The sequence below is a fragment of the Calidris pugnax genome, unplaced genomic scaffold, assembly GCF_001431845.1.
Source record: "Calidris pugnax isolate Ruff unplaced genomic scaffold, ASM143184v1 scaffold244, whole genome shotgun sequence".
Classification (NCBI taxonomy): domain Eukaryota; kingdom Metazoa; phylum Chordata; class Aves; order Charadriiformes; family Scolopacidae; genus Calidris; species Calidris pugnax.
In genome coordinates, this window is record NW_015091141.1 from 635,715 (window position 1) to 658,257 (window position 22,543).

The 22,543-nt window shown below is 55.4% G+C and overlaps 1 protein-coding gene across 1 annotated transcript in view; it reads right to left on the reverse strand.

Moving 5' to 3' along the window:
* The window catches only part of ABCA3 (ATP binding cassette subfamily A member 3), a 39,393-nt gene that overhangs the window by 8,470 nt on the left and 8,380 nt on the right, over positions 1–22,543 (reverse strand). Inside the window, exons 5-28 of the mRNA XM_014958818.1 lie at positions 21,102–21,361; positions 20,238–20,354; positions 19,573–19,693; positions 18,843–19,016; positions 17,530–17,711; positions 15,851–15,997; positions 15,304–15,433; positions 14,374–14,528; positions 13,379–13,534; positions 12,849–13,059; positions 12,404–12,554; positions 11,781–11,879; positions 11,388–11,580; positions 10,268–10,571; positions 9,651–9,924; positions 8,389–8,593; positions 7,421–7,640; positions 7,016–7,174; positions 6,289–6,461; positions 3,775–3,909; positions 3,434–3,628; positions 2,369–2,556; positions 2,099–2,269; positions 1,676–1,863 (exon numbers count right to left, since the gene is read on the reverse strand). Coding sequence (XP_014814304.1) covers positions 1,676–1,863; positions 2,099–2,269; positions 2,369–2,556; positions 3,434–3,628; positions 3,775–3,909; positions 6,289–6,461; positions 7,016–7,174; positions 7,421–7,640; positions 8,389–8,593; positions 9,651–9,924; positions 10,268–10,571; positions 11,388–11,580; positions 11,781–11,879; positions 12,404–12,554; positions 12,849–13,059; positions 13,379–13,534; positions 14,374–14,528; positions 15,304–15,433; positions 15,851–15,997; positions 17,530–17,711; positions 18,843–19,016; positions 19,573–19,693; positions 20,238–20,354; positions 21,102–21,361 — 4,308 coding nt within the window. The remainder of the gene's footprint in view (positions 1–1,675; positions 1,864–2,098; positions 2,270–2,368; positions 2,557–3,433; positions 3,629–3,774; positions 3,910–6,288; positions 6,462–7,015; positions 7,175–7,420; positions 7,641–8,388; positions 8,594–9,650; positions 9,925–10,267; positions 10,572–11,387; positions 11,581–11,780; positions 11,880–12,403; positions 12,555–12,848; positions 13,060–13,378; positions 13,535–14,373; positions 14,529–15,303; positions 15,434–15,850; positions 15,998–17,529; positions 17,712–18,842; positions 19,017–19,572; positions 19,694–20,237; positions 20,355–21,101; positions 21,362–22,543) is intronic.

Sequence of the window (22,543 nt, forward strand, 5' to 3'; positions counted from 1 at the left end):
AGGGGACACAGCAGTGACAGCAGGGGACAGCATGGCAGGGACTGCAGGGGACACAGCAGGGACAGCAGGGGACACATGGCATGGACTGCAGGGGACACAGCAGTGACTGCAGGGGACAGCATGGCATTGACTGCAGGGGACACATGGCAGGGACAGCAGGGGACAGCAGGGCAGGGACTGGAGGGGACACATGGCAGGGACTGGAGGGTACAGCAAGGTAGTGACCACAGGGGACACACGGTAGGGACTGCAGGGGACACATGGCAGTGACTGCAGGGGACACAGCAGTGACTGCAGGGGACAGCATGGCAGAAACTGCAGGGGACAGCAGGGCAGTGGCTGCAGGGGACACATGGCAGGGAGTGCAGGGGACAGCAGGGCACCACGGCTGCCACTGACAGAGCAGGGGGAGATTTTCCCCCCGGGGGCAGCGAAACTGCCCCGGCAGGAGGGTGGTGGGAAGGCAGGAGGTGCATTATTTAGCAGAGTGCCTGAGCCCATTTAAAAATGTATGGTTTATATATATTTTTTACATATCTATATGATACATGTATATATTTATATAACCCTGAGCCCAAGGTTTCTGCTCAATATATAATACATTACATATGCAATATATATTAAAAAACGATATAGTCTACACACTATATAACTATCTGTATATACTATATAGATTTTTATGTATGGTATGTAACTATATATCATTTTTATATATGTGTATATATGTGTATATATGTGTATACTATACAGCATATATAGTATATATATTCTATACTATATACTGTATACTACAGATACGCTATGCAGAGTATACAGAAGACACATATATATAAAACTATATATAGTATAACTATATGCATAGTATGTATAGATATAAATTTAAAGATATAGATTAACACTACATGCAGTGGTATACTATATATAGATGTATATGTACACTATATACGGATAGTTATATACTATATATATAAAACTATAAATAAATATATATATATATTTATATATAGTGCGGAGGGGCAGGCGCAGGGAGCAGAGGGGTGCTGGTGGGTCCGTGCTGTGTCCACCAGCACCATGTCCCAGCAGGGTGTGGGCCAGGGAGGACACAACCACCAAACCCATCCCTTCCCGCACCCTCCCGAGCCCCCGGGAAGTATTCTGGGATGTACAGACCTACAGACCAGCCCTTGTCCCCCAGGGAGACCCTGCTAACCCCCCCAGGGCTGCGGCGGGGGGCAGCCAGCACCAGGGGGTGGGACGGAGGGGTGCCAGCTCTCGCCCACTGCCATACATGCAGGTGACCTGTTGGGGCCAGGAGGTGGGACAGGGGCAAGGAGAAACCCCACTTTTTAAATTTGCTTGTTTTTTTACATATCACCTGGATTTTGGACAGAGGGAGGCTCTGGAAGAAAAGGAAGATGAGCCGAGCATGAAAGCGAAGCATGAAGAGTGTGCGAAGGGGCAGGAACAGCCCCTCCGTGCTCCAGCACCCCCTTACCTGTGCCCAGCTGAGGTTCTTGTTGGTCAAGTGATAGTGTACCATGCCCTGGTGCTCGTGTTTCAGGATACTCCCTGCGGAGACGAGCAAGGAGAGGCTCTGAGTTAGGAAACTCCCTGAAGCTCATGGCCAGCATCCTGCCCTCCCTCTGAGGCCAACCGCTCCAGCAGCTCACCGTACCTGGGAAAGTCTTCTCCACGAAGGCCTTGAAGGCCTGCAGCTCGCCCTCCTCCTCACTCCGTGTCTTGGCCAGCAAGGTGTAGCCGCTGCCAAACTTGCTTTTCAGGTGCTGGGGGCTGCCCAGGCATTTGAACTGCCCGTTGACCATGATGGCCAACCGCGTGCACAGGGCCTCGCACTCCTCCATGCTGCAGGACAGAAGAAGACTTGTTCAGCAGGGCAGGAGAAACAAGACAGAAGAGCAGAAGTTCTTGGAAGCAGCTGGAAGTGGATTCCCTCCTCTCTGGGTTTTCGGAGGAGAGTAAAGCTGTAGGCAGTGCCCACCCACTAGGCTCTGGAGGTGGGCCCCCATCCCTTGGACCCCACCACCTTTCTGGCTACTCCCTGATCTCTCATGCCAAGCCCTGCCTGGAGAATTGTCACCTGTGGGAGGTGAAGATGATGGATTTGCCGCACTCCCGCGTCCGTGTCACTGCATCCCAGAGCAAACGCCGGGCCACAGGGTCCATGCCAGTGGAGGGCTCGTCCAGGAAGATCACAGGGGGACCACCGATGAGCGCGATGCCAGCACTCAGCTTCCGCTTGTTACCCCCACTGAGGAAGAAGACGGGAATGGGGACAGAGACCTGATATGAGCACAGGGAGAGCCCCACGAGACGAGGGGCAGAGGGGTGTCTCCACATCTCCTCTCACCTGTAGGTCCTCACGAGCTTGTCGGCGTGGGGCTCCAGGAGCAGCCCTCTCAGCATGTTCTCCACGCAGCTGCCGATGTAGCGCTCGGGGATGCCCCGCAGCCGGGCGTACATGCTCAGGGTCTCGCGGCCCGTCATGTGGTCCAGGAGGGCATCAAACTGTGGGCAGTAGCCGATCCGCTGCTGGACCTTGGGGCAAGAGCAACCCAACAGGGATTAGCTCCCAGGCAGGTCTCTGTGAGGACACGTCCAAGCTAGAAGGGGCTTTGCTGCACCTCTGCAAGGTTTTTGCTCAAAGTGAAAGGGACTGAGCTGCAGCTCCGAAACGGGAGGGAAATTCCCCCATCGTCTGGTGGGGATGGACACACTCAGCGTGTGCCAGGACAGCAACTGCATGGTCTCACGTTGCGTTTCCCAAGCTGGTTCCTCATTGTGAGGAGCCATTTCAGGCGGCCCAGGCTCTCAGGAGAAGGAAAGCACTGGAGGGTCTGTACCTTCCCCAACAGCCCAACAGAAGTCAGAGTCCCACGGAAGGAAGCAAGCAGGCCCATGATTTCAGGCAGACCCTCCCCATCTTCTTCTTGCCTGATGTTGTCAGGGGTGGACAGTGGTTGAGGTACCCAGGGCTTGAACTGAAAGGCTGACCCTTGCTCATCTCTTGCTTTTCCAAGGGGATTGGGCAATTCCCAGCAAGGAGACCTCTAGCAGGGGTCTGCAAAGGTCTGACCCACCTGTTTTAGAGAGACTGTCACCCGACCGTGATCACTAACTCACATTTTTCACATTTCCTGCTATGGAGCTAAGCCCTTTGAGGAAGGGTTTGCCACCATCACAGGGTTTGGCTTCCATTTGTTTCATCTCTGTGGTCCCAGAAGAAAGGGGACTGCTTCCAGGGGGCCAGATAACAGAGAACTGGGTCAGACAAGGACGCAATGTCCCTGGGATATTCCCTCCACCCCTGGCAACTGCAACTGTGTCCTTCTCAGAAGCACTTGCAAGGTGGTCCAGCCCAGGCAAATGCAGGACTGTTTCTAACACCACCCTCTGCCCCTTCAGCCCTTGGTACCTTCTTGATGTTGGCCAGAATGCTGTGACCATCCACAAAGGCGTCCCCGGACGTGATGCTCTCGTCACCAGTCAGCATCTTGAAGGTGGTGGTTTTGCCTGCCCCATTGAAGCCAAGGAGGCCAAAGCACTCCCCTTTGCTGACTGCCAAGGAGATCCTGTCCACTGCCAGCAGGGACTCCCGGCTGTCGTAGACCTGGTGGAGACCAAGACATGAGTCATGAGAGTCACCACATGTGCCAAGTGCCCAAGTGCCCACCAAGGCAAGTGGTGGCTTTACCAGCCCTGTGGGATCACGGCTCTGCTGGCAGCAGGATGCTCAGGATGCCACGCTCTCCTCACCTTGGTGAGCTCCTTGATGACCAGAGGGCTGCTGAGAGAAGACAGCAGTTCCGGTGGCGACTCCAAAACCTTCTTTCTCTCATCTGCCACGTCCCTGTCCTCTGGCAGCACAGACACCCTGTTCAGCAGTGCCACCTAAACATGGGGCAGAAAAAAACACTTTGCCACCTGCCTGCTGCAGGACAAATGGGTTCCTCCAGTGCCCCCAACCTGGCCAGGATCCGTCCCTTCAACCAGCCACCTCTGCGGACACCCTTGACCAACCCACACATTCAACAGGATCTGCCCCTCTGAGCAACCTGCTCCAGGGATCATATCTTCCCCGGGAAGATGATTTAGATATAGGGGACCTGTCTCCAGCTCACAGGGATACCCAGGCTTAATTTGGTGGGCACCTTACTTCTCCCTCCCACACGCTTCAGCTCACCCATTTCCGCCGCCTGCAGATGCCACAGATCAAAGTTCTCAGTCTCCAGAGAAGGTTTGTCTCAATGAGGAAAAGGAGGAAGAGGAAGGAGAAACCCTGGATGCTCAAGGAGGTCAGGTATCGTCCGATCCCAGGTGTCTCCCAGGAAAAGTAGTTCATCTGGTAACTGATATCTAAGCAGGGATGGAACAAAAGCAGCTTTGGATCAATCCACACTCTGAAGAGGGGCAGATAAGCTCCAGAGAAAGCCACGAGCCCAAAGCTTTGCCAGGCTCATCTCCATCCCAGCCCGCACTGGGCTCCCTGCCCACAGCTCTTCCCAACACTCCTCTCCATCTCAGCCCACACTGGGCTCCTTGCCCACAGCTCTACCCAACACCTCCCTCAAGAGGATTCGGGTCTGGAGGGGATCTGGCAGAAGATGCCCAGTGGGGACACGCAGCGGAGATCAAACCACTTCTGGGACTGGGATTTCTCTACTGGTCTATGAAACTTTCCCCAGCCCACATTTTCCTCCTAATCATTAATAAGGAAAGGATTCCTTAATTGGATCAGCTGAGTGTCAAACACTGCCCAGCTTTTGCTTTGAAAGTACCTGGAACTACTGCCCAGGTTGGGTTACGGGCCCCATGATACTGCCCAGCTCCAGCATCCACCCCACAGAGACCCCCCAGTGTGGCTATGGTGGGATGGCCTGGATGGGCAGGTGAGGACCATCAGAGAGACTCACTGAACGCCTTGCAGATGAAGATGGCTTCAACGGAGGAGGTACAAAACTGAATGAACTCATAGTTCTGGTAGAAGTCACTGATGCATTGGCCCAAGCAGTAATTGGGTAAGACGAGAAAGACTTTATCCAGGGTTTTGGAGAGGTCCACCAAGCCCAGCTCTGAAAGAGGAGCACAAGAGGATCAACAGATTGGAGTTAGCTGGTTTTAGAGAAAGACCTTGATACTTCCAGGTTTGGAAGGAAAACCAACAAATTTTGTCATGTTTAATGGTTGAGAATGGACTATCATTGGGTTGTTTCGCTAGTGTGGGGACAGTCCTGGGGTGAAAGAGTTCCCTTGGGCGCTGGATCTTCTTGGTGACACGGGGCTGCAGTGCTGGGCAGGCATTGAGGGCAGCGACCCACCTGGAATGCTCATGATGGTGACGGCCAGAAAGGTGGCCGTGCCTGAGAGGATGTTGAAGATGGTGAGACGGGTGTAGGCCGTGGCTGCCACCGAGAAGAGGAAGCTGAGGAGGTACATGAGGGGAATGATGGCCCAGCCATAAAGGAGGAAGATCAGCATCACATCAACGAGGTGGCTGTCTTGGGTGAAAGCTTGCACATCAAAGGCTTGGAATATCACCTGGGGCACAGCAATGCGAGAAAAATACATGTTTGTAGAGAAGAATGTACATTTGTCTTGACCCCAAGTGATGCCACCTGGCCTCAATGGCCCAGGTAGCAAGGTAACAGCAGCACCACACTGACCAAGACCTCACAGATGGTTCCTACCAGCAGTCCCTGCCTGTCCCTAAAGGAAGCCCACTTTCTGCAGCCTAGGATGCAGAAGGGCAGATCTGGAGAATTCCTCTCCATGCTCCCATGTACTTGAGATTTTTTAGTGCCCACACCCAAGTGTTCAGGTGCCAGAGGCTGCAGCCAACTGACCCAGCTGCTTGGCCATGGCCCAGCTCCCAGGACAAAGTGACAGCTTTCTTGCTGGTCCAAGTGAGACACTGCCAGAGCCAGGGTGGTCTCATCCTTTTCCCTGCACCCACACAAATCTCAGCTCTCCCAGAGGAACAGCACCCAGAGCTCCCACCCAAGGAATGGCTTCAAGCTCCAACAGGGTAGGTTTACACAACATTAGGAAAGAATTTTTCACAGAAAAAGTGGTAAGACACTGGAATAGGGTGTCCAGGGAGGTGGTTGAGTCGCCATCCCTGGATGTGTTTAAGAGTTATTTAGATGTGGTGTTGGGGGATGTGGTGTAGGAAGATGATTTAGATGAAGGGGACCTGTCTCCAGCTCGCAGGGATACCCAGGCTTAGTTTGGTGGGCACCTTACTTCTCCCTCCCACACGCTTCAGCTCACCCATTTCCGCCGCCTGCAGATGCCACAGATCAAAGTTCTCAGTCTCCAGAGAAGGTTTGTCTCAATGAGGAAAAGGAGGAAGAGGAAGGAGAAACCCTGGATGCTCAAGGAGGTCAGGTATCGTCCGATCCCAGGTGTCTCCCAGGAAAAGTAGTTCATCTGGTAACTGATATCTAAGCAGGGATGGAACAAAAGCAGCTTTGGATCAATCCACACTCTGAAGAGGGGCAGATAAGCTCCAGAGAAAGCCGTGAGCCCAAAGCTTTGCCAGGCTCATCTCCATCCCAGCCCGCACTGGGCTCCCTGCCCACAGCTCTTTCCAACACTCCTCTCCATCTCAGCCCACACTGGGCTCCCTGCCCACAGCTCTACCCAACACCTCCCACAAGAGGATTCGGGTCTGGAGGGGATCTGGCAGAAGATGCCCAGTGGGGACACGCAGCGGAGATCAAACCACTCCTGGGACTGGGATTTCTCTACTGGTCTATGAAACTTTCCCCAGCCCACATTTTCCTCCTAATCATTAAGGAAAGGATTCCTTAATTGGATCAGCTGAGTGTCAAACACTGCCCAGCTTTTGCTTTGAAAGTACCTGGAGCTACTGCCCAGGTTGGGTTACGGGCCCCATGATACTGCCCAGCTCCAGCATCCACCCCACAGAGACCCCCCAGTGTGGCTATGGTGGGATGGCCTGGATGGGCAGGTGAGGACCATCAGAGAGACTCACTGAACGCCTTGCAGATGAAGATGGCTTCAACGGAGGAGGTACAAAACTGAATGAACTCATAGTTCTGGTAGAAGTCACTGATGCATTGGCCCAAGCAGTAATTGGGTAAGACGAGAAAGACTTTATCCAGGGTTTTGGAGAGGTCCACCAAGCCCAGCTCTGAAAGAGGAGCACAAGAGGATCAACAGATTGGAGTTAGCTGGTTTTAGAGAAAGACCTTGATACTTCCAGGTTTGGAAGGAAAACCAACAAATTTTGTCATGTTTAATGGTTGAGAATGGACTATCATTGGGTTGTTTCGCTAGTGTGGGGACAGTCCTGGGGTGAAAGAGTTCCCTTGGGCGCTGGATCTTCTTGGTGACACGGGGCTGCAGTGCTGGGCAGGCATTGAGGGCAGCGACCCACCTGGAATGCTCATGATGGTGACGGCCAGAAAGGTGGCCGTGCCTGAGAGGATGTTGAAGATGGTGAGACGGGTGTAGGCCGTGGCTGCCACCGAGAAGAGGAAGCTGAGGAGGTACATGAGGGGAATGATGGCCCAGCCATAAAGGAGGAAGATCAGCATCACATCAACGAGGTGGCTGTCTTGGGTGAAAGCTTGCACATCAAAGGCTTGGAATATCACCTGGGGCACAGCAATGCGAGAAAAATACATGTTTGTAGAGAAGAATGTACATTTGTCTTGACCCCAAGTGATGCCACCTGGCCTCAATGGCCCAGGTAGCAAGGTAACAGCAGCACCACACTGACCAAGACCTCACAGATGGTTCCTACCAGCAGTCCCTGCCTGTCCCTAAAGGAAGCCCACTTTCTGCAGCCTAGGATGCAGAAGGGCAGATCTGGAGAATTCCTCTCCATGCTCCCATGTACTTGAGATTTTTTAGTGCCCACACCCAAGTGTTCAGGTGCCAGAGGCTGCAGCCAACTGACCCAGCTGCTTGGCCATGGCCCAGCTCCCAGGACAAAGTGACAGCTTTCTTGCTGGTCCAAGTGAGACACTGCCAGAGCCAGGGTGGTCTCATCCTTTTCCCTGCACCCACACAAATCTCAGCTCTCCCAGAGGAACAGCACCCAGAGCTCCCACCCAAGGAATGGCTTCAAGCTCCAACAGGGTAGGTTTACACAACATTAGGAAAGAATTTTTCACAGAAAAAGTGGTAAGACACTGGAATAGGGTGTCCAGGGAGGTGGTTGAGTCGCCATCCCTGGATGTGTTTAAGAGTTATTTAGATGTGGTGTTGGGGGATGTGGTGTAGGGGAGAACTTTGTAGAGTAGGGTAGATGGTTGGACTCGATGATCCCAAGGGTCTTTTCCAACCTAAATGATTCTATGATTCTAAGGGGAGGACAGGAGGACGTCAGGGGTGACTCACCAGCATCAGAGCACAAGGGATGAGGAAGTTGATGATGTCCCAGAGCAGGGCAGAAAGCCAGAAGTTGACCACGTAGACGCCGCTGACGAACTGGACGTGCTTGGCTTTGATGGCCCGCTCGCTGACCAGCAGCAGAGCGAAGGTGCTGGCCAGAGAGGCCATGCCGTACAGCAAGTTGATGGCAATGGCAAACCCAGTCTGGCCCCTGAGGGGAGAGCAGTGGGGCAGGTTAGGACAGGGACAGGTCGACAGACCAGCGCCGAGGCTACGCGGGGACAGCATCCCCACCCCATGCTTTTTGTAGATGCTACGTTCACCCACCAAGCCAGCGCACAGAAGAAACACCCAACAATAAAAGCACATCTCAGTAAGATGAGCATCTCCCACGTGCAGCCCTCCCAGCCCACCACAAAACTGCCCCCTGCCTTTGCAAGATCCCACGTATGTCTCCTCTGGTACAGGTGAGGTTCAGAGACCCTGGATAAAGGATTCTGTGAAGTGTACGGTCCTACAGCCCCCTCTGCTCTGAGCACCCAGGGAAAACCAACCCCACCAGTATCTGGACATGGACCCGTTGGAATGGGTCCAGCACAGGGCCCCGGAGATGCTGGGAGGGCTGGAGCCCCTCTGCTGGGAGGGGGGGCTGAGAGAGTTGGGGGGGTTCAGCCTGGAGAAGAGAAGGCTCCGGGGAGACCTTCCAGCCCCTTCCAGTCCCTCAAGAAGGGGGGCTCCAGGAAAGCTGGGGAGGGACTCTGGATGAGGGAGGGGAGCCCTAGGAGGAGGGGGAAGGGTTGGACACTGCAAGAGGGGAGATGGAGCTGAGCTGTGGGGAAGAACTTGTTTGGTGTGAGGGTGGTGAGAGCCTGGCCCAGGTTGGCCCGAGAAGCTGTGGCTGCCCCATCCCTGGAGGGGTTCAAGGGCAGGTTGGAGAGGGCTTGGAGCAACCTGGTCTGGTGGGAGGTGTCCCAGGGCAGGGGCACTGGATAGGTTTTGAGGTCCCTTCCAACACAAACCATTCCATAATTCTATGATCTAGAGGGAACACCCAACCACTGAGATGTGTGATGTGGCTGCCAGGCTCAGGCAGGTAAGTCATCTACACAGCTTTGCTCTCCTGACCTCCTGAGCACAATCACAGCTATGTTTGGGTCTGAGAAGGTCCAGCCTGGCCCCTCCGCTGACCCCAGTACAACTGAGCCAATCTGTACCCACAGAAGTCAGGAGCCCCAGCAGGAAAGCAAGCGCCGCGCTATCAGACGTACTCCATGAGCTGGTCTTTGGCCTTCTCGGTGATGTTGCGGGGCTGAGGGTAGTTGGTGACTGTGATGGAGGCGTTGGGGCCCGCCAGCACCCTGAAGACGGCGTTGTCGGCCAGCATGAGGGCCGTGGCGGGGGAGTGATAGGCCTGGTTGTTGAAGAGCGCGGTGACCACCGTGCGGTTCCCAGCTCCTTCGAAGGAGGCGGCTGTGATGTAGTGCTCGTTGAAGGCTCCCCCTTCCTTGGAGGCTCTTGAGATGAGGTACTCCTCCAGCCCACCTGCCAAACAGTACAGCTGTTAGGAGCAGGCTCCATCACATGAGGGCTAACTGGGGCCAACTGGTAAAGACCGCAAAGCAGTCTCAGTCCCTGGTGGCCCACCCTAGCCCTGACGATGGCCACAAACACAGGGTTATGGAGAACACAGATCTCCTTGGGTGAGGAGGGGTTCTGCCGACTTGTGGGACTCCCCTGGTGCAGGACAGGACACAAGGGGATACGTCAGATATGCCACAGCTGGGACCTGAGCCACCCACACCAGGGGCCCTGGCAGGAGGAGCCCATGGTTCCTGCACACCCCACTGGGCATGGCCTGCTCCACAGGTGCTCTGTGAACCCTCACCCAACACCTCCAGCGGTGACTGGCGCTGGGCGTCCAGCATCTCCACGTACTGCTCCGCCAGCCTCTGCGACAGGCCCGAGGCGGCCGAGACGGAGAAAGGCACGATGGTCTGGCCGTAGGGCTCCAGCGTCAGCCTCAGCAGGGAGGAGTCCCTGGGTCCTGGGAAGGTCTTGGCCACGACGAGGGCGAAGGCGGTGAAGATGAGAGGCACGAGGAACTGCGCAGCCACCATCTTCCAGTTGCGCCAGCTGTACATGGCGCGCTTCATGAACATGGCGTAGAACTGCTGGCAGCACAGGTAGAACTGGGAGGGGAAAAGACAGGTCAGAAGCTGTGGACAGCCCCACTGGCCACATCACCCCACCCAGCTGATGGGGGGAATGACCCCAAAACCACCTCCCCGTCCTGCCCGCGAGCCCACAGCAGAGCCCGCTCTTTGGCCAAGCCTGAAAAGGGATTAGCAGAGCAGCTGCTGGACTCCAGCATGTCCATCCATCAAACTCCACAGCTTCCCAACGGGATGCAGTCCCTTTGGGATCTAAGGTGACCTTTACCTTCCTCTACCTCTTGGCACCTGAGGTTCACAAATGGTTACTGCAACACGGCTGCCTGCCAAAGCCACCGGGCTGAGACACCTGGGAGCTCCCAGCCCGGCCCCCGTAAGCACCGTCCTTGCTTTTTAAACCCATGAACATCTTTCTCCTCTTCTGCCTTTGAGACGTGCCCTTGAAAAGAGCAGTGTAATTTATCACCGGCGCAGGCAGCGGGGCACAAAGGGCTGCCAGGGATCTGAAACACAAGCCTGGCGAGGGAAGGAAGATGTTTTTTCTTGTCTCCCTGCTGGAAATCTCAAGTGATGTAGCAACAGCAGGTGAAAACCACTTTAGATCACTGGGGACACCTTCAAGAGCATCTCTGTAGACCTCAAGATTAACACGAAGAGGATGGCAGTGACCAACCCCAACAACCCTAAAAATAATTTGCCCTAAAGATGCTGATCTTCCAAACCACATGCAATGAGACCAGCCACGGGGGAGGCTCCACCTGGTAACTCTGCTCCAAAAAATCCCTTCACGTGCCCTCTCCGCATTTCCGTTGCACCGACAGCCCCAGCACTCACCCCGGTGTTGAGCTTGATGCTGGAGCAATCCTCCGTAATGAGCGCTCCGCTGTCATCCGTCATGTCCGTCATGCCGCTCAGGCTGCTGGAGTCATCCATGGCCCAGTCATTGGAGCGTCTCTCGTGCTGGTACTGGAGAGCAGGCAGCTGGATGGCCTGGATATCCATGCTGGAGTCCACCAGCTTCCCAACCCTGCACCAGGAGGGAAAGCGGGTGATGAAATGCGGATCCAGGCAGGATCCTGGGATGGATGGATCCAGGCAGGATGTTCTGAGCTGGGGAAGCCAAACCCAAGAGACAAAACCCAACACGTGCCCCAGATGGCTGTGTAGGACACCGCCGTCACCAAAGCACCTGGGTTCTGACCATCACCACCCCTCTCTCCTGCCTACCTCAGGAAGACTTCCTCCATGGTGGTGACCGAGGCGCCGTAGCTGGCGATGCCCAGCTCCTCCCGCTTCTGCTCCAGCTCCGTGAACAGGGCCTCAAACCTGAACGGAGGAGCGAGGCATTAGACGCTGCCGCTCCTGACAGATTAAGACCCTCTGGGCATCGGTCCTGCAGCTGGTTCAAGTCCTGCAGCCAGCTCCGGGGCTGCCCACAGCCCCCCCTGTCCCCAGGAGAGCCGCTTTTGGGCTCCATCTCCTGCTCTTTCTTGCCACAGCAGCCACTGCTACCCTGCCTATCCATATACTCGATTTCAGAGCCAAACCAACCTGCCTTTGTGCCACCCTCCGCCCCGCAGCCGTCACCAGCTCAGCAACTGTCCCATGCTGCATGGGCAGTGACACGGTGGCCATGGGGACATGACAGTGATGTGCCAGCAGACACAGGGGAGGATGGCAGTGAAAGGAGGAACTGAACCCAATTTTCCAAGACCAGTAACGTAGCCAAGGGCTTGTGCCGCCTCCTGCACCTTCCCAGAAGATGCAGAGAACCTTTCCAGCAAGCCCATGACAGCAGTGTGTGCAGATGGGGGGACCCCCAGGGGAGGGAAAGCGGGGGATGGCATTACCTGTGTGTGCTCTCCTTGGGCAGGATGAAGGACAGCTCTGCCCCAGCATTGCTCTCCATGGTGGCGTTGGGCACGTACTGACAGATGAGGCGGGAGATCTCCCCCAGGTTACAGTAGGGCTCCTTCACCATCACCATGTGATATCCTGCCCCTGGGCAGAGCCACAAGAGAAGGGAGAGGAGGGTAAATGGCAGCCCAGCCTGGTCCCAGGGCGCTGGAGCACAGGGGGATGCCAAGGCACCGTGGAGCATCCATGGCTTTGCCCGGGCTGTGGACACGACGCAGGGGCAAGCGTGGGGATGGCCCTCAGAAGAGGCAGAACAGCAGGACAGGGAGCAATCAGCCATCAGACAAGCAGTAGTGCTCCCTCCCTGCCCTATATCCCCCCATCCTGCTCCTCCCTGGTGAGAAGACATGGAGCAGAGCCTGCCTGCTCCTCCCTTACCATATTTACGCTTGAGGAAGAGCGAGGAGCCACAGCACTGCAGCTCGCCCTTGGCCATGATAGCTATGCGGTCCCCCAGCAGGTCAGCCTCGTCCATGAAGTGGGTGGTCAGCAGGATGGTGCGGTTGCTCCTCTGCTGCTGCAGGAGGTCCCACGTGGCCCTGCGAGAGGCTGGGTCCATCCCCGACGTGGGCTCATCCAGCATCACCACCTGCAGAGAGGAGAAGGGTGCTGGTCAGAAAGGGGCAGGAGGGGGCAACCCCAGGGCCCAGAAGGAGCCTCGAGCTCCCAACATGCATGTGATGATCTTGCTTGAGGGAGCAGCTACCAGGCAGTAGAGCTGCACTGCAGCCTTAGAGTGTTGTCCTCAGAGTTGTCCCCCTTCATGGAGGTGGCTCCTGCCCCCTCCTCACTGCCCCCGCATCTCCCACTGGCTCACCACAGCTGAGGGACAGCCTCAGAGCCACCAGAAGGGCCTCTGTTGGCCCCAAGGAGAAAGGTTCGAGGTGAGCCCCACCACAGCTGCTTGCCTTGGAGTCCCCGATGAGGGCGATGCCAATGGAGAGCTTGCGCTTCATGCCACCGGAGAGCGCCTTGGTCAGAGAGTGACGCTTGTCCTCTAGGTTGAGGATCCTCAGGATATGGTTGATCTCCTCGGGACACTTGGAGGGTGGGTACCCCTTCAGCTGCCAGACGGGGGGAAGGGAGGGTTAAGCCTGGCTGCAGCGGTGTCTCTGGCAAAGACCCTTCCCACCACCGGCTACTAAACCCCACCACGGTCCCTCCTCCACACCCAGGCAGGAAAGCGGGGAAGCACAGAGATGGGCTCCTGTCTGACCCTGATGGAGTTGGCACAGCCTTCATGGGGGGTCTCTGCAGGGTCACGCTGCCTGCAACCCTCCACTCCTCCATCGGCCAAGGAAGGATGAGGTGGAAAGGGAAGGCAAGGGCTGTTCTGCTTATCATAGAATGGTTTGGGTTGGAAGTGAGCTTTAAAGATCAGCTATTCCGACCCCCTGCCACAAGTAGGAACATCTCCAACTAGACCAGGTTGCTCAGAGCCCCGTCCAACCTGGCCTGGAACGTTTCCAGGGATGGGGCAGCCACCACCTCCCTGGGCACCCTGGGCCAGTGTCTCACCACCTGCAGTGTAAACAATTTCTTCCTTCTCTCTAGCCTGAATATCCCCTCTTTTAGCTTAAAGCCATTACCCCTTGTCCTATCACAACAGGCCCTGCTAAAAAGTCTGTCCCCGTCTCTCTTGTAAGTCCATTTAAGTGCTGAAAGGCCACAATAAGGTCTCCCCGGAGCCTTCTCTTTTCCAGGCTGAACACCCCCAACTCTCTCAGCCTCTCACAGCAGAGATGTTCCTCTCTCTGATAATTTTTGCGGCCTCCTCTGGACCCACTTGATGGATCTCACCATGCTTTGCCAGCCTCAGGAAGCCATTGCACGCTGCAGGGTGCCTCCCTCATGGCTGGCTGCCGGGGGCCCACCAGCGCTCCCCCCAAAATGCCGTGCTCACCCCTGCGTAGAAGTGGAGGTGCTCTTCCACCGTCATGTTGTCGAAGAGGACGTCGTGCTGGGGACACAGGCCCAGGCTGCGGCGGATGAGGACCATGTCCTGGGAGATCTCGTAGCCATTGATGTAGGCCTGCCCGCTCGTCGGGGAGTGCAGACCTGGAAGGAGCAAGACACAGCGACCTTGGCTCAGGGCTGAGGACAACCCTGGGCAGCAAAGAGCCAGCAGAAAGGTGGTGGTCCTGCCCAGCGTCCCCCCCACCCCAGCTTTCTGCCAAAAGTTGGAACAAAGTGGGGCACAGCAGCTTTCTCCTCCCACCTATGCTGCGCGGCATCCATAGGCTGGACACTGGGTGGTGGAGCTGGCAGTGCCCCAGGCAAGAAGTGAAGTGGGCAGACAAGCCTGGCAGATGTCCAGGCCAGGCCAGGGCAGACCTCCAGGGAAGGTCCTGAGTGCCCTGGGCTGGCAGGAGCAGCACAGAGTGACAGGGAAGGACAGACCATCGAAGGTCATCACATCCACCATGCCAAAATAGGCTGCCTGGAGCTCAGCAGCTCAGGAATGAAGACAAACAGTTCTTGGCCCAGGCCCTCCCTGCCTTATCATGACAAAGCCTGCAGAGATCCATCCTACAGTGGGTCCTTTCTCTTCTCAGGCCTCTCCAACACAAAGACTGGTTGTCATTTTCCCCTCCAGCTGATCCCACTCTATAGAGGGCTGAGCAGGAATCCCCACTCTCCCTCCACCTCCCCAGGCAGCAACGTGCCTCTCGATACCCCAGCACCCCTGGCCAACAGCTCAGGGAACTGAAGGTGCCCCAGGAAAGAGCAAAAACCTCTCCCCAACCTCAGAGTTGGGTTTCAGTTCCCCTTTGCAAGTCAAGCCATCAGCCCTGCCCCACATGTGAGCCCCACAGCAGGACGCGGCTCCTACCCGTGAGCATGGACAGAGTGGTGGTCTTCCCAGCACCATTGTGTCCCAACAGGACGGTGATCTGCCCTTCGTACATGTTGACTGTTAGGTCCTTGACTGCCTCTTTCATCTTGTTTCCCACTTTGAAGACCTGGGGAGATCACATTAACGAGGTGATGCTGCGCTCGAGGCAAGTGCTCTCAGATCTGCCCTCTCTGCTCAAAGCCCATGATGCCCACGGAGAGATCACATTAACGAGGTGATGCTGTGCTCGAGGCAAGTGCTCTCACATCTGTCCTCTCTGCTCAAAGCCCATGATGCCCACGTGGTGTTGGTGTTAGACACCAGGTCTAATTCATCTTAAATCACTGCACCTGTAAGTACCAACACTTCAACCCCCCACAAAATGCAGCCACCGCTGGGGAGGAGCTTAACCTGCCTTAGAGCAGGCAAGCACCACAGCCCTGGGCAGGGAGGGCAGCAAAACGATAAGGAAGGTGCCTCCAGGCAGCAGTTTTTTTCAAAAACAACATTATGATGTGTTTGTGCTGTGCTGGGCAGTCGGTACCTTGGAAAGGTGCTTTATTTTGATTCCCGACACAAGGTCGGCAGGTTCCTCCTCAATGTACTGGCTCTTCAGGGCTTTCTCGGGGTCCTCCTCCTCCTCCTTCTCTTTTCCCACGACAGTCCTGGGGCGCCCGCACCAGTACGAGGGCTGATGGAGGAAGGCAGAGAGAGAGAAACTCAGGCATGACAGAGACCAGCCCTTCTCCTGAGCCTTGTCCACCCCCCTCCTCCCACACAGATGCCTCCCAGGGATCTCCATGTCTGCCCTCCTTGGCCTGGGAATTACCAACCAGCACATCTTCAGCAGGGAGGTCAGAGGATGAAACCGCTCCTCCTGCCCTGTCGCCTTCCCCCGCTTCTCCCTGACAGCAGGGCTGCCCGTGATTACACCAGCAGCTTTTCCCTGCCTTCAATCCCATGAAAAAGGTCAGAACTTTGATGAGAAGCAAAACTGCTCAGGTCAAAGCACCCTGCTCAGAAGAGCTCACGCCACGGATGACCATCCCCTCTAAAAACCCTGACACACACTAAATACAAAAAGCCTGGGGCCCAGCTGCTGCAGTTACAGCCTTTTCTTCTTTTTTTTTTGGCCTAGCTCTCTAGGAATGAAAATAAGTGTTTGGGACCTTAAAACCCCCGTGGAAACAGCAATTGAACAACTCCTGCACCCAAAACCAGCACTGCTTTTGGCAGACATCTGGCTCTCCGCTACCTGGGTCCGAGAAACAAAACTGCTCAGGCCAAAGCACCCTGCCCAGAAGAGCTCACACCACGGATGACCATCCCCTCTAAAAACCCTGACACACACTAAATACAAAAAGCCTGGGGCCCAGCTGCTGCAGTTACAGCCTTTTTTTTTGGCCTAGCTCTCTAGGAATGAAAATAAGTGTTTGGGACCTTAAAACCCCCGTGGAAACAGCAATTGAACAACTCCTGCACCCAAAACCAGCACTGCTTTTGGCAGACATCTGGCTCTCCGCTACCTGGGTCTGGCTCCAAGAGGGAGTGGGATGTTGGGGTGAAACCTTGCTGGGATCGGGAATTTAACGGGGAGGAGGAAAAACCTCCTGATCAAACAGCAAGGGACACGGCCGCAGGGTCCAAACTGACTGTGTTGCTGTGGCCTGAAGAATCCCCAGCCGGCAGCAGAGCAGCCACGGCCGCAGGGCCATGCCAAGCGTTTGACTTGGCAGAGGGAGGGCAGCTCAGCTGACGGGGTGACAGTCGTCACCCGTCCCCTGTCCCCAGCACGTGGGGGCTGGCAGCGGGACACAGACCGCCCCGGATGACGGCACTCAGGGAGTTTCGAATGACCAGATCTGGTTGCTCTCACCCAGGGCTTCTCTCCAATGCCTTCGAGTGGGCACGGAGACACTTAACACCCTGCACGCCAGCAAGTGTTGGGACAACGATTTAAAGCCAAGAAGACCTTGATATTCAGTAAAAAATATGGCTGCATCAGCTTTTACTGAGGACATCCTGCAGACCACTTCATTTTAGAGGCCAGATGGTGCCACCCCACCATTAGTCTGGCCCACTCTGTGGGAACCATCCCCGAGGACCACTTCATTTTGGAGGCCAGATGGTGCCACCCCACCATTAGTCTGGCCCACTCTGTGGGAACCATCCCCGAGTGATGCCCACCAAACCCCCAGGAGGGGGTTCCTAAGCAGTGCTCACCGTCAAGAAGAAGTACCACGGCTGCGGGACGCCGTACTCCCCTGGAAAGACGGCCTCCACGTACCAGGCCACCATGCCGTAGAGCGCCGAGTCCAGCAGCAGCATCCCCAGCACCTGAGCTAAGGTGAAGTTGTCGTCCACGCTGACGGGCTTCATGAGGTCCCTCCACTGAATGCCGGTCCCTGCAACACACAGTGCCTGCCTCTGCATCCCCAGAAGGACAAAGTGCTCCCCACGACTATCGGAAAGCATCCCTTGCCCTAATTGACTGCTCGGTAATGAGGAGCACGTGCTCTACAGTCCCTTCTAGCCCTTTCCCCAGTTCAAGAAGGACAGGGAACTGCTGGAGAGGGGACAGCAGAGGGCTACAGAGATGATGAGGGACTGGAGCATCTCTCTGATGAGGAAAGGCTGAGGGACTTGAGTCTGTTTAGTCAGGAGAAGAGAAGGCTGAGGGGGGATCTGATCAACACCTATAAATACTTAAAGGGTGGGTGTCAGGAGGATGGGGCCAGTCTTATTTCAGTGGTGCCCAGGGACAGGACAAGAGGGAACGGGCACAAACTTGAACATGGGAAGTTCCATCTAAACATGAGGAGGAACTTCTTCCCTGTGAGAGTGGCAGAGCCCTGGAAGAGGCTGCCCAGGGAGGTGGTGGAGTCTCCTTCTCTGGAGACATTCAAACCCCACCTGGACACGTTCCTGTGGGACCTGCTCTGGGTGACCCTGCTTTGGCAGGGGGTTGGACTGGATGATCTCCAGAGGTCCCTTCCAACCCCATGTCATTCTGTGACTCTAGAGATGGAGGGAAAAGACACACTGACATCTGGAGGCTCCCCACCCCATCATGCTTCTTCCATCATGTTCCCTGCAGCTACCCAGGGAAGAAGCAATCTCTCCTCCAGCCATTGCCCCTGTGTCACCGCAGCCACCTTTCTAGTGCCATCACTTTACAAAAGTACGGCCTCTGCTGGAACCAGCAGCAAATTCTTATTAACATAGAAATTAAAGATATATAATGGGAAGGAGTAAATGTAATGGATTCTTGTCCCTTAGAACAGAATTTGCTTTGTAATTAAAGCCATGATGGCACTTTGCACAGCCCAGACTGCCAGGGGCATGGTTTTGGAGGGGCAGAGTCCTGGTGCTGATAAGACCTGAGGGAGCAATCAGCAATTAGCCCTCCTGCTCTCGTTAGGAGCAGGAAAGGACCTCTCGAAAGTAGCAGGATTTTCTCCCTGACTTCTTTCCATCCTTCACCCCGCACACAAGCCCGTCCCAACCCACCGCAAAGAAAGGAGACACTTGCTCACCTTTTCCTTCAAACATGCCTATCAACTGTGCCCCCATGGCCATGGCCACGTTGGAGATGAGGCAGGAGGCCAGCTTCTGGCTGTGGGACATCAGGTCGTAGCGGGGTGAGATGAAGAAATATGGAATGTAGGAGAAAAAGTAGAGGAAGCCGCCAGCGGCAGCCGCCACGTTTGCTGCCAGCACAGAGAAAAGAGGGAGGGAAAATGTTAATAAGATGTTGATGCCACCAAATGTGTCTCACCAGCTTTCCACCTAGGCAGATCCAAGCCTTTTGTACCAAGTGAGGCAGGATGAGGACGTGCAAGGCAGGAGCAGCGCCAGACCCTGACCCAGCCGTGGGCAACTGCAGAAGCACCCTGATTCTACAGTGTGCCCATCCCAGACCAGGGCACCCTGGGGCCAAGACGTCCAGATGACGTCCCAGCACATGAGCTTGTCTGGTTTGGCAAATGTCAGTACACATGTCCCTTCCCACACAGCGTAGGGAAAATCCAGCCAAAAAAAGGGAAGAAAGACCTCCCCTCTCCGCACGTCAAAGCAATTTATCCAACACAGAGTCCTGTGCAACCCCACGTAACTCTGGAGCTGGCCCTACTTTGAGCAGGATGGACCCATGACCTCCAGAGCTGCCTCCCAGCCAAAATTAACCAAAGATTTTACAGATTTCCACCCGCCCCCACCAGCCCCAGCAGGTCAGAAATGCAAGGAAGCAACCGGAGACAGACTCACCTCTGGAGAAGAAGGTGCTCACCATGAAGTTGAAGGAAATAGAGGAGATGGAGAAGATGGCGAGGAAGGTGAACACCAGCGTGGGGTCGCTGTTGGTGAGCACTGCTCCCTGCTCACTCACCTACCGAGAAAATCTGGTTATGCCCAGGGCTGTGGGCACGTGTGGGCAGCCAAGACCTGATGTTCTCCAGGGGTTAAAGACAAACTGAGAGATGGGTGAGAATGCCCAGACCCTCCTAGACCACTCCAGATGGAGCAAAGAGAGGTTTGCCCTTGTGTGACGTGGGGTCTAAGAGGCAGGGGACACCTTACTCAGCAGCCACCTCCTGATTCTCATGGTGTGGGTACAAGCAGAGAGGAGAGCTTGAGTGCCCTCAAGGGCAGGCAGGGCTGTGGGAGCAGGGTGGTCCCACTCTGCACGGGACCCCCCGGTGCCCGTAGGGCTCCCACTCCCCAGCACCCTCCTGGGGAGGTCACCCCTGCCATGTTGCAGGGGCAGTGCTGCCCACCCAGCTCTAGAAGAGCTTAACTCCAGCCTCCGTTACACACGTGCAGGAGTCCCAAGACACCAGGACAGTCCAGCCCGTGGCAGAGGAGCCTTGTCATCCCCGTGCCCTGCCAGAGCTTCTGGCCTGCAGAAGGATGGCCTGGGGGAAGACACTCACCTGGACGCAGAAGAGCACAGTGACGAAAAACACGGACACCAGGAGGAAGAGGAAGAACATGAGGAACCAGGCGCTCCAGTGCAACCAGTTGCTGAGGCCCATCATGTGCATGTACTCCTGCAGGGAGGTCACCCCGTCACCCAGGGCTGCACCCACACCTCCCAGGGCGAGGTCAGGGGGGTGGCAGTGGTGGTGGCTTTGCCCTGCAGCACTAGCGAGGGAGGTGGCAGCCCCAGGTGCCACCCAAGTGGTTCTGTGCAACTTTCAGCATTGCATGGTGTCCACCACCACCCTGGACAGGAGCTGCCACTGCTGCAGGAGAACATCTCCCCAAACACCTGAGCTGAATCCAAAACCACAGCAGCTGAGGCCAGCAGGGCCACCATAGTCACCTGGCAGAGGGCAGGACAACCCAAGGCCCAGGGGAAGCCAAGCCCTGCACACTCAGCCCCACTGTCGTAACCACCACATCAGCTGAGCTCCATCCGCCCCCACAACACAACTCAGACACATGGGGTTCTACATTTCAAACACAAAGACCTTGCTTCCTGCACACCGAGCTCCTGAATCTACAAAGCTCTGGAATCCACCAAGTGTTGCCCTCTTCTCTCCAAGCCACCTTCCAGCCCAAGGGAAACACCAGCCCCTCGGTCCAGCAGCCCTGGCCACACGGCAAGGAGAGCCCAGCCGCATCCCGGCGGCTGGATTAGCAACATTCCTCCCTGGGGCTTGCTAATCCACTGCCATCCCCACCTCCTGCTCGCTGGCTCCAAACCCAACCGGGATTTTGTTCCCAATTTAAAGGCAGTGCCCGCTGGGAAATGCCGCAAAGGGAGCACCCAGAGGTCCCACCGTTCACGTTACCTTCAGCTTCTTCTCCTTCTCGTGGACGACGGCGCGGACGATGTTGAGCGAGGTGTAGGTGAAGCTGAGCATGAGCAGCAGGGGCAGCTGGTTCTGGATGGCGAGGAGGAAGAGGTCGTTGACGTAGGCCGGGTAGGGGAAACGCTGCACCACCACCGAGATGTTCTCCAGCAGGCTGGCGGAGCTGGCGTTGGCGTGGTACTGCATGATGGCCCTGTCCACCGCGTGCTGCACCCCCAGGAAACCTTCTCGGATGTAGCCTGCAGGGCAAGAAGGACACCAGGGAATAGAGACGGGTCTGGGTTGTGGAGGGAGGTGATGGCAGAGGGAGGGAAACAGCCTTGGAGGGAGGGACGGCTTGGGAAGAACCAGGGAGGGGGGAAAACAGACCTTGTAGGAAAAGCAAAGTAAACCACTGAACAACCACCCTCCTGCAGACACAGAGGGGCTCGGGAAGGACCTGTATCACAGCAATTTCAATCTCTCATAATCATCGTTCAAAAGCAGCCGGCAGGAAAACTCAATGTAAACTGGGGTCACCTGCAGGGGAGATTCTCCACCATCACCAACCACCACCGGCCTCGCTGAGCTTCTATTTCATCCCTTTTTTTTTTTTGTGAACGAAGAGAATAGGGGCTACTACACAGCTTTTGGTGCAGAAGAATATATCCTGCTATTCACTATTTAGCTTAAATTTTTGTGCCTTAGAAAACACTGAAAGATTTTTAATTTTCAACTAGTTTATTTTTAGGTGGGATTTCTGCCACGTGTTCCTGAAACAGAAACTCGAATTCTGTTCACAAAGCCCCAAACGAGCATTTGGACAGTTGTTTTTTTTTAAAAAAATGACCTAGACAGACAAGGAAAAAAGTAAGAATATGAGATCATCCAACGATGTTTTACAGCAACGACTTTGCTGAGCAAACACCGCAGGCAGGGAACCGACGCGGGGCCCTGGTCACCCCGTCCTGCGGGACATTTGAACCAGGAGATATCGTGCTCGGGTTTATTTACGCTGCCCGAGCAAAACCTGTTTGTCCACTTTCTCAGCCTCAATCTTTTCCTTGGCATGGCTACGGAGGGATGGAAGGAGAAACCCAGCCCAGGGAAGCTCCCAAAACACCAAGTCCCAAGGCAGCGCCAGCCCCAGGAGCTGCCTCCTGCTTGGTCAGTGGTTTGGCTTCCTTGAAAAACCTACGCTCAAACCACAGAATTGCTCTGTTTAAAGCATTTAAGCAGCACGATAAACACCGAGCAGTTTGGACCCTGAAATAAATTTGCCACTACAAATATGAAAAGAAATAAAAATTAATTTAAATTTTAAAAATAATTCACATAAGCAAAATTTATTCTTATCCAACCCTGCTGGGCAAAGGTACCCAAGGCCAGCAGCGCCCAAGGAGTCACGAGATAAAATTTGAATAAATATTACAAATGATAAA